General features: G+C 40.0%; 1 protein-coding gene across 1 annotated transcript; it reads left to right on the top strand.

Annotated features, from left to right (window-relative positions):
* Positions 1-2,114: 2,114 nt before the first annotated feature.
* LOC103106351 (H-2 class I histocompatibility antigen, alpha chain-like) lies at positions 2,115-14,192 on the top strand. The gene is given in 6 exon segments (NM_001324433.1): positions 2,115-2,199; positions 7,234-7,494; positions 7,880-8,146; positions 9,302-9,580; positions 9,713-9,829; positions 14,128-14,192. Coding segments are annotated over 6 exon segments (1,074 nt in total).
* The last annotated feature ends 624 nt before the right edge of the window (positions 14,193-14,816 follow it).

The raw sequence follows: 14,816 nt of genomic DNA, 5'->3' as shown, positions 1-14,816 counted from the left end.
GTGATTCACCCCCATGTCTCTAATCTCCTGTCAATACTGTCTATCTTCTCTACTTCTCATATACATCCTTTTCTCTCCTCTAAACTTCCACAAACCTTATGCAGCCCCTTAATCACTTCTCAAATAATTTAACTTCAATAATAGCCTTTTCATTGCTTTCTCTGCCTCAAGTCTCTCCCCAATACATTCCATCCCCTGTAAAACTTCTTTTAAAAACTGATGTCTCATCATGTGACTTCTCTGTTTAATAAAATCCTGGACTTTCCTATTACCTGACCAATCAGAACACAGAAAATAAATACTTAGCAGATAGAAAGTAATCTTAGATATGTTGACACTATCACCTCAGGTTGTGATCACTGAGAAACTGGAGGAAGGAGAGCACTTTCATGGAAAGGGCTATAGTTCAGGGAAACTTTCATGGAAGTAGTGGCACCTGAGTTACATTTTAAAGGGGAAATTATATGGGAAAAACATGGAGGATGAGAGTATTTCAGGTCCCTGGATGGGGAAGAGTGATCAAAGGCAGAGTTAGGATGAGTCAAGGTGAGGAAAAGAAAGAGCAATATGAGGTAGAATTGCCAAAGTACCTGGGAACCAAATTTCCAAAGAGTATCACAAAACCCTTCACTAAGGAAGGCCTCCAACACCTTGGGTGAATCCTTTGCCATAAAATGAAGGGAGGACATAGACAAGAGACACACAGGATGTTTATGGATGGATAGGTTGTGATCAGATCATTGGAGGGAACATCCAAACTTGGGAAACACAAATTCATTTGGATATTTGAGGCAGGATCATGAAATGATAGTCAATGGCAATGGAGAATCAAGGAAGGCTCTATTATAGCCTTGAAGAGCAAGAAAATGAGAATCAACCCATTAATAAACATCCTGCTGATTCTGGGTATTAGGGAGAGGCACAGGGGGAAGGTTTGGGAGAAATATAGACTAGGACTTCACTTTGGGGGTACATTCAAGTTTTGTTTATGGTGGACCCAATGGGGAGTTTTCCACAAAGCAGCTATACAAAGAAGACTATGGAGCACTGGGAAGTTGACTGTGTAGGTGAAGATGGCAGAAGCATGGAATCCATGCAAAGGCAGGGAAGTGGTCCAGGGCCAGTGCCCACAGGTCCAGATGCCACGGAGAGGAATAGACTCAAGCTCAGGGAGAAGCCAGGGTGGCACACAACAAAGTCACAATGGAGGAAGTCAGACACACAGACAGTGAATCTTCAAACACTCTGATGTGCCTTCTGAGATTCAGTGCCCTAATCCTAGAAAATAGCCCAACAGTAATCTGGGACCACATAGAGAGGAAATCATCATTAATCCTCATTGAAAGGCAGTGTGGAAGGGCATGTAGCTGGTTCCCTGGATAGAGCCAGGCCTGGAGTCAGGAGGATCTGGGTTCAAATCTGTCCTCAGATACTTCCTAGCTTTGTGACCCTAAGCAAGTCACTTAATCCTGTTTGCCTAGATTTTACCACTTTTCTGTCTTAGAACCCATATTTTAGTATTGATTCTAAGACAGAAAGTAAGGGTTTTTTTTAAAAGGAAAAAAGAAAGACGTTGTAGAATTGGAACTGGGTGAAGAATGTCAACAGCCCTAGAGTCAGGATGACTTCTCTTTGAATTCTTCCTTAGACTGTGTGAAGAAAGAGTTAATGGGAGCTCTTCCTTAATTCTCCCCTCCAGGATGAAATCACCTGGTGTTCCCCTTTGGACCTAACAATTTCTAGGTTTAACCAACTAGCAATGACAACAAATACAATGGGTGGTTGGTGTGGGCCTCCAAGGCAATGCCCAATGATGACTGTGCTTGGAGGCAACCTGCCCTCACCACAGACCCTGTTTCACTTCCTCTTTTATGCCTGCAAAGCAGGGAAACTTTCAGCCTGATAACAGGCATCTTAGGTGGCAGTGAGAGAAGGGCAGAGCCTCCATCAAAGCCAACCCCAGCCTGGGTGGGCATAGAGAGGAGGGAGGGAGCCATGATACCTACACCACTGACATCTGTTCCTCTTAGGCACTGCCTGGGGCACTGTGAGGTCTAAAGGCTCCCCCCACTGGGGAGTAGCTGATGAGGCCAGGTAGCCTCCTTCTAGGGATAATGGAGTGTCACAGGAAGTGGAGCTGCTTGTCTTCAGCCTGGCTTTTCTTTCTTGGAGTATTTGTTTTCAGGCAGACATGGGCAGGTAAGTCTCAGGGGAAGGGATTTGGGTAGAGAGGGTAAAGAACATGGAGTCTGGGGTCTGATGAGGGAAACTCAGTCATTGCCCTCAAGAAGCTGCAGGTAGGTGGCAGCTGGGGGGGCTGAGTGGATTGAAAGGCAGACCCAGAGATGGGAGGCCCTGGGATCAAATCTGTGCCTCTGGGCAAGTCCCATAAAACTCATTGCCAGCCCTAACCACTCTTCTGCCTTGGAACCAATACATGGTATTTATTCTAATGTGGAAGGTAAGGGATAAAGAAAGAAGCTTCAGGTAAGTCAGTCAACACTTACTTATTGAACAATTTTTATATCCCAGATAAAGTCCTAAGTACTAAGAAGACGCTTCCAAAAGCTCAAATAATACCTAGTTGCTGCCTTCAAGGAGCTCACATTCTAATGGGAGAGACAACAAATATATAAAAAGATAGAAGAAGACAAATCCAAAGTAGATGAAGGGTGAATCTGGAGAGGAGACTCTGCTGCTTGTGAGCACCAGGAAGGGCCTCCTGAACCTGGCCTTTTGTCTGAGACTTGAAGGAATCTGGGGAAGCCAGGAGGAGGAGGAGGAGGGAAGGATGGAGTGAATTCCAGGCATGGAGCATGGTCAGTGCAAAGGCAGGAGAAGGGGAGAGAGAGTGTGTCTTGTGTGGAGAACAACAATTAAGCTATTGTTGGGCAGGTGAAATGGCAGAAGAAAGAACAAGACAACTAGAGAGGCTGGAAGTATCCAAGCTCTGAAAGGTTTTAAATGCCAAGCAGAGAATTTCATCCTGGAGATAAGGAGAGCCATAGTAACCAGGAGAGTGAGTCTGAGCTAAGCTTTAGAAAAATGATTTGAGCAGCAAAGGGGCGATGGATTGAAAAGAGAAGAGTAGGGGGTTGTTGCAGGGGAGAAGACCCAAACCAGGGTCAGGGGACAGAAGTTTCATTGGATGAAATAAGCTATGGCCTGGTTAGTGGATATGAGGTCTGCCACACACTAGCTAGGACCTTGAGCTTTTCTGGGCTTTGGTTTTCTCATCTATACAAAGAGGCCATTGGGCTAGTTGGCCTTTTCAGGGCCCCAAGAGCTCCAAATTAGGGAGCTTAAGATCCCTCCCAAGAGTTCTCAACAAGGGGCTTCCTTCTATCCTGATGAAATTTGAAGTTATTTTCCCCATCATGCTTTACTGTGTGCTCCTTATACTATTGTTTGCCCAACCAGTGGCCTTTTGCAGAAGGTACTGAATTTAGAAGTCACTCATCAAAGTGTATCTTAGAATTTCAAGGTTGGAATGGAATGGTTCAATGGAAATTTCAAGAACTAGCTCTTGAGTCAGAGAACCTGGACTCAAATCCTGCCTCTGATGCTTCCTATTAGTAGGGTGACTTTGAGCAAGTCACTGAACTTCCCTGACCCTCAGTTTCCTCATCTGTAATAGGAGTTGGTTGGATACAATGACTTCTGAAGTCCCATCAGATTTTTTCTTTTAAAATATTTTCCCATGTATCCATGATTCATTTCTTTCCCTTGTCTCTTTCCTTGTCCCTCCCAGATCCATCAGATGTTAAATCCATGATTCTATGCTCCTTTCAGATCTTAATCTGGGATCCCCTAGTCTAATTCCATCCCTAATCAGAAATCCCTTCCACAAACACCCCAACAAATGGTCAGTCATGTGACTTCTGCTTGAATACCATCGATGGCAAAGAGTTTACTGTCACTCAAAGCAGCCTTTTCCAATTAGAGATAATTTCAAATGATAAAAAACCCAAGTGTACCTCAATGTAATTACGGATTCTAGAATTTTCCTGGAAATTAAAACAAATGATTTGTAAAATCTGCATGATTTCCTTTTTCTGGAAATCAGGACACTACTTAAATCACTTTAGTTCCCTATTAACTACTTTCATTTCTACTGAAGATGAATCATCTTAATGGAAAAATCAGAAGCAAAGGAGAATTTGAGTTCCTCCTTCTTTCCATCTTCCATTGTCATCCTCCCAGCTAGCTCATTTAGAGGTGTTACCTGATCCTTCATCATCTTAGCCCTAACAGAATTACAAAAGTCAACATAGCAAGCATTCATAAAACACTGAGCACATCCAAAATGTTGGGTTGTGTGCTGATGTTTCTAAGGTTAAAAAAAAAGTCCCTGTCCTCAAGAAACTTACAGTCTCCTGTGGACATCCATCCTATTCACAAACAAATAAATAAAAGGGCATTTGGAAAGGGAGAATTGGAGGGCAAAGACAGACCTCTCTTGTGTCCTGTCTTTCCATGGATATTCCCCCTCTACTGTACCTTCTACTAAGGCTTTTAGCAGAACAGCTGGATTAAGGTACATTTTCCTCCTTTCCTCTCCCTTCAGTTTCAAGTCCTTTTCCCTAGATCTGGAGGATTTGCTGGACTGAATGCCCAGGATCACCACCGGACATCCCTCAGTGTGATAGCTTTAATTATATGTCAAGGAATTTGTCTGATCAGTGTGGGTGATTCTATTAGCTATGAAAGGACCATTGAGAGAAGAATACAACTTGCTAATTTCCCTTTTGAGAAGAGAAAAGCCCAAGTATAAATTCACAAACTGTTGTTGAGCCTTGCTGGGTGCTTGGTCCCTACTGTAAGGAATGCTGGTTGCTCTACCTCTTGTTGGATTATCTCCTAGAGAAGCTGCCCTGCCTTTGTCTTTTCATTCATTTGTAAAGCATCTAGCATCAGAAAACCTGGATCTAGTCAAGGGATTCTTGATCTTTCTTAGGTCATGGATCTCTTTGGCAGTCTAGTAAAGCCCATAGACCTCGAAATGCATAAGGGAAATTACAAAAGAGCATAAAGGAAATCCATTACATTTAAGTAGAGGAATTGACATTTTCTTTTTAAATGTGATGAACTACCACATTAACAATTCCTCATAGAACTAGAAAGGGCCTGAAAGGTCATGGAGTACAAGTCCTGTCTTGTAATTTTATAAATTTGAAAACCGAGGCCCAGAGTGCTTATGTGACTTTCCCAAAGCAATACAGTACTATTAGAAACAGGATTCAAACATAGTTCATACTTCAAAGTCACTGCTTTACCTTTCAACACAACTTACCTACTATGTGCCAGGTATTATAGTAAGCATTGTGGGTTTAGAAACAAAAATAAAGTAATCCTTTCCCTCAAGAATCTTACACAGCATTGGTCATAAACCATCATTACACATCTAAGTACAAAGTGATTTCTGATTTAGAGTGAGGTATCAGCAGCTACAGAAATTAGGAAAAGCCATGTAGGAGGTGGACCTTGAACTGAAGTTTAAAGAAAGTTAGGGTTTCCCAAGGGTAGCTATGTGGCTCAGTGGAGAGGTTGCTAGGCCTGAAGTTGAAAGATATCTTCCTGAGTACAAATCTGGACTCAGACACATTTTGGCTGTGTGTCCTTGGGCAAGTCATTTAACCTCATTTGCCTGAGCTTCCTCATCTGTAAAAGGACCTGGAGAAGTAGACAGCAAACCATTCCCAGTATCTTTGCAAAAACAAACAAAAAACCAAAAAAACCCAAGGGGGCAGTTGGATGGTTCAGTGGATTGAGAGCCAAGCCTAGAGATGAGAGGTCCTAGGTTCAAATCTGGCCTCAGCTGTGTGACCCTGGGCAAGTCACTTCACCCCATTTACCTAACCCTTACCAGTCTTCTGCCTTAGAATCAATACACAGTATTGTTTCTAAGATGGAAGGTAAGGGTTTAAAAAATCCAACTGGGGGTGGAATCATGCGTTGGCTATGGGAGAGGGAAAGGTGGGTCGCGGGGAGGGGAGGAAAAGAAAATGATCTTTGTTTCCAGTGAATAATGTATGGAAACGACCAAATAAAATAATGTTAAAAAAAAAACCCAACTGGGTTTATGAAGAGTCAGACAAGACTGACCAACCACAAAAAGGGATTCTCAAAGTTGGAAGTGATTAGGGATTTTTCCATGCAGGGAAGAAAGTCTCAACAAAAGAATGTTGGATATAAAGAATGGGAACCAAACCAATTTGGATGAAATGTGGGATGCATGAAAGGGAGGACTCTAAAATGAATCCAGGAAGATAGGGTGGAACAAGATTCTGAATGGCTTCAAGTGCCATAAAGTGGTAAAGTGTATTTTATACTAGATGCAGTAAGGATCCACTAGATCCTTGGAGTGATGTGCTTAAGTAATATATCATGGGAAGTTAGGGGAGGGCTGATTGGAAAGGAAAAGGAAAAGATCTGAAGAAGGTAATCCAATTAGGAGGGAATTGACAAAATCCAGAGAAGAGGAGACAAGGGCTTGAATTGGGGGACAAAACATGTGAATGGAGAGAAAGAAATTATTTAAGAGAAATTGCCCAGGTGGAATCAGTAGGTCAGATATTGATAGAGGAGGAGGGGAGAAAGATTTCAGGATAATTCTAAGATGACAAATCTGGGTGACTTGAATATGTGTGGTGTACTTGGAAAAAACTGAAAAGGGGGAAGAGGAGTAGGTTTAGATAGTGAGTTCTGTTTTTGATCTGGTGCATTTCAGATGCCAAGAGATAATCTAAATGGAGATATCCAAAAAAAAGTTTCTATATATATACATATATAAAAATGCATTTATTTAACCCCTATATTGTGGCAGGCATTGCCCTAAGTACGTACAAGTATCCCATTTGATCATTGCAAGAACTCTGGGAGGGAGGTTTCATTATTACAATTTTATGGATAAGGAAATTCAGGCTGGAAGAGCTTAAGCAACTTGCCTAAAGTCACATAGCATAATTATGTGACACTGGATTTGAACTCAGGCCTTCCAAACTATAAGCCTAGCACTCTATATACTGCCCCACCTACCTGGTGATACTTGGAGTTCAAGAGAGAAATGAAGAGTTGGATATTTAGATTTTGGAGTCATCTGTATAAGTTACCCTTACTGCTGGTAAGGAGGACAGAAAAGTCAAAGGAATGGATGAGAGGGGACTCTGGTCCTCTGATACCTTCAAATCTGAAATACCATTTTCTTTTCTTCCCTTCCTTCCTATAATTCAGTCCACCACAGCCATATAGGTCAGTTCACTGCAGTGGGCACAGCCCACTCTCTCTTGGAACTAAGTGCAATTAACTTCTTAAATGACATTGAAGTAGGATCTTACAACAAGGCACACAAGCAAATTATTGTCAAGATACCCTGGATCTCAAAAGCACTGGGAGTCAATAACATCATCAAGAAGATTAATTTATTGGTGGAACATGAGCAACATTTCCGCTGGACTATCCAATTCTTGTCACGGAATGACACTAACCATAATAGTAAGTCAAATCCACTCATCTCTCCATTTCGCTTTTCATCATACTTTTTGTCTATTTCTCTTCTAAGCCCAATAGATCCATCCCCAGTAGATCAGACAACCAAGGCGTATATTCTTGGTCCCACTCCATTTATTTTATTTTATTTATTTATCCCAATTATTTACTTCCCTAGAAAAAGAGTTGAGACATGTCCAGCCCTGAGCCTGAGAATTCAACCAGTAGGATCAAGAGTGAGCCACAAGAAAATTTAACCCAAAACATGTGTCCCCCAAGGTTAAAAAAAAAAGCATAACCCATTCCTAAAGCTCCCTCAAAGATGGACTCCTTCTTCGGGTTTCTTGTCCCCTTCACACCCAAAGGAGCCTACCTTTATGTTCCCCCACAGGAAACCACACAGCCCAGCTCCTGGCAGAATGTGAAATAGATAATAACATCACAGTAAAGAGTCACATCTATTTAATTTGGGATGGGGTCGAATATTTCAGGATAGATGAAGAGGTTGGGCACTGGGAGAACATAAATCCTGAATTCAAGGAATACCAACATATTCTGGAGAGCCCATTCTGGACCACTCTAAGGAAACGCTACATGAAGCTCTATTGTGTTGACTTGATGAGGAAAATAGTTGGGTACTCAAGCATAAGGGATAATGGTGAGTATTTGCTTCTTCCCATCTCCTCCCAGGAGTTCCAGGTCACCTCTGCCGATCCATACAGTCACTAGAGTCTCAGAGAAACAGGCAGGATCCTGGTTTCTGACCATAGTTCCAATTCTCAAGAGGAAAATCAAAGAAATATGAGGAAGGTTGAGGTTCTTTCTTTTTCCTTATCTCTTTTCTCATCAGCATTTTTCATTTTTCTTTTTCCTTTCCATATTGCCCTTTTCCTTTCCTGCCTTCCTCCTTGTTCTTTCCCCTTTTTCTTTCCTTTTCTCCATCCTTCCTTCTTTTCCCTGTTTCCTTTCATTCTTTTTTCTTTCTCCCTTCATCCTTCTTTTCACTCTTTCCTCTTTTCTTTATTTTCCCCTTTCTATTTCATTCTTCCTTTTCTTTTTTCTTCTTTCTTTCTCTATGCTGTCTTGCCTTTTCTTACCTACTTCCTTCCTTCCCCTCTCTCTCCTTCCTAATTTCTTTCTTTCTCCCTTTCTTTTTCTCTTTTTTCTTTTGCTCAGGGAAAATTCTTTCTCAAATGCTTCAGAGGCATAGGAGTAATATCAGAAGCTCAAAAAACCCCAGGCAATTGAATACATACTCATATATGCCATACCAAATTTTGTGCTAAGGCCAAGGGACAATGGATTATGTATCTGTTGCCTTGTGAGATGTTCATCTAAATGTAGAGCATCATTACCAGGAGGTTGCCAAGTAATATTTTGTGAAGGATTTGGGAGTGTTTGGGGGCAGTGAAAGAAACACATCAAGGATAGCCTAGTGCATGGTAGGTCTGCATCTTCATCATTAGGATTCTCAATGATGAAATCCTGGGTCACATGGAATATTGATCTGAAGATTCTGTTTTTAATCCATTATAGCAGACCAGGATACTTGAGGATAATATAGAAAGCTGCTGCTCAATACAAAGAGATGCTGACCAAGTAGTTAAAGTTTACTTCACATTCTTCTAGATGTCCAGGGAGATGAACAGGAGTATAATTATAATTCAGCTCTCAAGGACCTAATGGGTCCAGTGGGATAGGAGATACTGCATCAAGGAGAATGGAAATATTCAATGAACATAGAAATAAGAGAAGCATCAAACACTCATTGAGATTTTGACATGAAGCCTTCTTTCTTGATGTCTCCTCCTAGTGGTCCCTGAGGTGGCTGTATCTCAACATGTCAGCCCAGAAGGCAGCATCATTCTCTCCTGCATTGCCTCAGGTTTCTACCCTCGCTCCATCCTGATGAGCTGGGAAAAATATGGGAAGTTGGGGATATGGGGAAATGAGAGTTCCAGTGGCACCCTGCCCAATATGGATTCCACCTTCTACCTCAAAGTTACCTTGGAGCTCCCACCAGAGGACTCAGGTGCAGGTTATACCTGTGTGGTGGAACACAGTGAGCTGAAGAGTCCTGCTATATATTCAGGTCAGTGTTTTAGTCACACTCTCTCATCACACCCCGAAGAGACTAGGGAGATTCCAGGATATAGTTTCATTCCCTTCCTCCTTTTTTCCACTGAATGCACATTTACTTACATTTTACCCATTGCCCCTATAGTTCCTGGAAAGTCCACTGTGGAAAAGTCTTGGGTCCTAGAACTGGGCATTGTGTTGGCTATCATCCTACTGCTGAGCTGTGCTGGTGCCATTATCATCTGGAAAAAGAGGAAGACAGGTATGCACACAAGGAGAGAAAGTTGATAGGAAGTTAATTGATGGGAAGGTCCCAAGGAGACAGAAGATACTAGTATGAGAACAACCTTATGGCAATGTGTTTTGAAAAGAGAATGCCAGAATCTTAGGGCCAAAGTGAAATACAGAAGCTCTGTAGCCCAAATCATACCTAGTCAAAAAACTCCTCTATAACATCCTGAGCAATTAATCTCTCCAAGACTCAGTTTTCTTATCTGGAAAAGGGAGACAATAATAGCACTTACCTCAGAGTAAAGCACCAGTCAAACTTAGATGCTCATAATTGTTAAGATTCTATTAATACAATTGGAAACCACTTTGGATTTCTTTTTTTACTATCACATCAAGGCTAAGTCATAGTCTTGACTTTTATTAAGCTTTCAATCCACTGAAATCCTAGGTCTTTTTTCCCACAGAAAACATTGTATGTACATACATATGTCATTATTACTAACATTTTATTTTTGTTGCTTTTTATTTATTTAATTTTAATTTTTTAATTATTCCAAATGTTTAAAAAACCAAAGAAGCATTTTCATGTACAAAGAAAAAGAAGGTAGTACATAAATAAATAACAAACCTCCTATAGGTGTAATTTACTTTTCTTCATATCTATATAAAAAATCCCATCCACACATGTCTCAGGCCTTCCCTACTGTCTGCATCACAAAGCATATTGACAGGCTTGTTGACATGCTCATATAAATTAAATCATTTATTCTTTTCCTTTCCATTTATATTTTTCTGTTCACATTCACATTTAATTCTTCCATCATTAGTTCTGTGGCTGTATATAATGTTCTACTTATTTCACTGTTTATTATTCCATATCTTATTGCCATTTTAAATGCAATATGGAACTTCAAATTTATTTATTTTTCCAATCTGGCAGTACTGATACTAATGAGCATTCATCAAGAACCTAAAGAAAAAACGACCCTTGATCTGATGAAACTTATATTCTACTGGAATGACACATGTAAAACTCCTATTAAATTCCATCTTACTATATTTTGCCCATTGTTCTACCCTTTAAAGATCTTTTTGATCCTAATTTGGCCACTGGTTTGATTTATAATCATTCAATGGAATTAGCTATTCCTCCAGGATTTGAATCATCTCCAAATTCATGCTAGTCTCCCAGACTAGAATCACAGAGGGGATTGTGAGAAGGGAATTCAACTCTCTTTGTTTAATTTAACCAACCAGGGTCTTTGAATTCCCTTCCCTTTGTTTGATTAATCAGTCAGGGACCTGGAGGTCCTTTACCATTGAGATATGCAGGGATACACATGCCCACAGTCAAAGGTAGTTGAAACCAACAAGACAGGAAATTGATCCCAGACAAATTAAGGAACTATGATTGATTCCTAAGATGTGACTTGGGAGAACTAGTGGGTGGATAAGTGTTTATAAGGGGAGACCCAGCAGGAAGTAAGACACTCAGATTCTGACTCTGGCATTGGTGGCTCTTGCTGAAGGGACACTCTTGGTCTGGTGACTGGCTGAAGAGACTCTTCCAGATTTCTAGTTGAAGATTGGAACCTGAAGGCTGACTCTTGCACTCTTCTGGTTGGTTATTGGACACCTGTCAGTGGTGAACTTCATTTCATCAGAATGACACATGGGGTGGCAGTCTAGGAAACTCTCTACCTCTTTCCTACATTTCCCTCTCTTTACTATCACCACTTTGATGTAATAAAGGTACTTAAGCTACTAACAGCTTCATAATTTAATTTTTAATCATTACAGAGGGCTTCACCCAACTTATCACAAATTTTGGCAGCTCTTGTGATTGGACTTTCCTTGCTAGATGCATAAAAATTAGTTAGTCAGCTCTTTTAACTCATTATAACAAATATTTATTGAGTACTTATTGTTCAAAGAGGTAGCATGGGATAGAGAATAGAAACTGTCTTAAAATTAGGAAGACTTGGATTCAAATCTTATCTGAGACACACATATTAGCTGTGTGATCCTGAACAAGTCATTTTCAAGGCTTTAGACAACTCTCTCTGATTTCATTGTAATGGTCTCAAATCTCACTGGTAGAGGTCCTCATTGGGATTTTCCTACATCTTCTTCTGTGAAGCTTAGATAGAAATTATCTTGAGAACAATTGGCAAGAATATACCTTTTTAAAAATTAATTTTCTCCAGAATATTAGAGAAGTGTCTGGAATAACTGTCTTTTGTGGTTGAATGAAAGTATTAGGATGTCAATTCTTACCTGGAAGTCCACTGAGTGAATACATAGCACAAAATGACAGGCACCTCATTCTGTTACCACATAATTTTTATCTTCTCTCCTAAATCCCTATTTTCCTATTTTTTGAGCTTCTTATGTAGTTTACGGGCTATAAAATGGCATAATTACATATATTAAAATATTATTTCAAAAGATCTTTTATGAATCAGTGCTACATATGGATGATTCCATACAATTATTTGATCTGTGGTCTTGCTCTGGTCATTCTATTCCCATTTTTTGGCTTAGTTCTCTAGTATATTTTGAAGTTGGTATTTATATCACTCAGATTTGTCCTTTGTCTGTCCTTGAAAGACACAGAGCTTCTCATGCTCTTACTGTTGGTGTAATAAAATCTTATTATTCTCATCTTTTCCATTTGATCCTGGTAAGAAATAATCCTCAGACAAATGATTATTTTGCTATTGCTCTATTATTGTTGTTCTCACTATTATCAATTTTAATCATTTACCTTCTGCTTTAGAATCAATATTAAGCATCAGTTGCAAGGTAGAAGAACAATAAGGGCCAGATAACTGGGATTAAATGACTTGTCCAGAGTCACAAAGGTAGGAAATGTCTGGGTCCAGATTTGAACCCAAGACCTCCTATCCCAGCCCTGGTGCTCTATCCGCTGAAAAACCAAGATGTCTCTTTTATCATCATCATCATCGTCATCATCATTATCATTATTGGGAAAATTTTAGGGGCAAAGGACACTTTAAGGAAAGTGTTTCAGGGGGGCTTTCTTGGACAATGCACAGAATGCCAGGGAAAGCATATAGGTCAAATAGGCTTCTAAAACTGAGGAGCTCTAGTCAGATTTAGGAGTTCAGGTCCTGAAATCAGAAATGGCCCTGCTTGGAGACAAGAAGTCAAATGAAATAACTTCTCAAGTCTTTCAACAGAGCGTTCATACTCTGGAAATGTCTCTACTTTTGGGGAAAAATTAATGAACTGCAATGGGAATGCAGAGGATAATAATGAAGGGTGCGGGGTGGGACTGGTAGAAAGAAAGATTATGAAAAGCAATTCCTTTGGGAAGCAACAAGACTGTATGGTTTTGTGCATCCCCTTTGATCCAACAATACCACTACTTTATCTGTGTGCAAAAGAGATCCCCAAAAGGGGAAAGGGCCCATTTGTACAAAAATATTTATTGCAGTTCTTTTTGTGGTGGCAAAGAATTGGAAATTGAGGAGCTGTCCATCAGCTGGTGAATGTCTGAACAAGTTGTAGAATAGGATGGTGATGGACTACAGCTGTGTCATAAGAAATGAGGAGCAGAGTGATGTTAGGAAAATCTGTGAAGATTTACATGAAGTGATGCAAAGTAAAATGAGCAGAACCCGAAGAACAGTGTATGCAGTAACTGAAATACTTTTCCAAGCAACTATGAATGATCTAGTGATTCTCAGCAATACAGTAATCCAAGACAATCCCAGATACTCTTGAGGAAAAATGCCATTGACCTTCAAAGAAAGAACTGATGAAGTCTGAATGCAGACCACAGCCTACTGTGTTTCACTTTCTTATTTTTTGTTTAAGATCTTTTCCAGAAAATGATGACTATGAAAAATTGTCTTACATGATTACACAAGTAAAATCTGTATCAGATGGCCTCCTGTCTCAAGAAAGAGGGAGGGATGGGAGGGAATCTGGGAGGAAGGATGGGAAAGAGGGAGGGAATTTGGAACTCAAAACATTTTCAATGAATGTTAAAATGTTTTTACATGTAACTGGGAGAAAATAAAACATCATTTTTAAAAAAGGAAGAAAGATGAGCAAAATGAGACAGAGAAAAGTTAAATAACTTATCCAAGGTTATATAAGCATATGTTAAGCTTGAGATGTGATCCAAGTACATTTGACATCAAGTACATTTTTTTACTATTAAAAAATAGTTTCCTGTAAGTGTGAGACATTTCAAAACTATGGGTGCTTTTTCCACTTCTCCCATTAGCATGGTGGGTGGCCAGGTTAGCATGCAGGGGGGCTATGATGAAAGATTAACCTAGAGACCTTTGTTCATAGGTTCAACAGGTCAGCTGGAAAGAGCTTTTCCTTCTACTCCTCCTGCTCCTTCCTCCTTACCATAAAGGAATGGAATACACTAATGGTAAGACTACAGGCAAATCAATCACCATCTTCTTTGGGATTCTGTGACCATTAGTACCAGTGCTGTCCCTGGCTGATTTTTTTCATTTTCATCTAGTAGCCAAGGTAGAGTTCTTTGAAAAGAAATAGGTCAGAGGCAGCTAAGTGACTCAATGGATAGAGAACCAAGCCTAGAGTTTAGAGGACGTGGATTCAAATCTAGCCTCAGACACTTCTTAGCTTTGTGACCTTGGGTAAGTCATTTAACCCCAATTGCCTAACCCTTAGTGCTCTTTTGCCTTGGAATGGATACTTAGTGGCTAAGATAGGAGGTAAGGGTTTTTTCTTAAAAGAAAAGAAAAATGTCATAAATATCTAAGTTTTAAAATTATTGTGCATTTTATATTAAACAGCAAGCCCAAGCAAATAGCCATTTAAAATTAATAAATTCATATGTACAATATGCCTATAAAGGTGTATTAGTTTATTCCTCAGTTCATTTTAATTCAACAAGCATTTTGACAATCCTTAGGTAGCACAGGTGACAGAGCATTAAGCCTGCAGTCAAACACAAACCCAGCCTCTGATACTTTTGCCTCATTTTCTTTCGCTGTAAAATGGAGATG

The sequence above is a fragment of the Monodelphis domestica genome, chromosome 1 (assembly GCF_027887165.1).
Source record: "Monodelphis domestica isolate mMonDom1 chromosome 1, mMonDom1.pri, whole genome shotgun sequence".
Taxonomy (NCBI): Eukaryota; Metazoa; Chordata; class Mammalia; order Didelphimorphia; family Didelphidae; genus Monodelphis; species Monodelphis domestica.
Note: the sequence above shows the minus strand (reverse complement) of the source record. Positions and strands in the feature narration are given on the sequence as shown.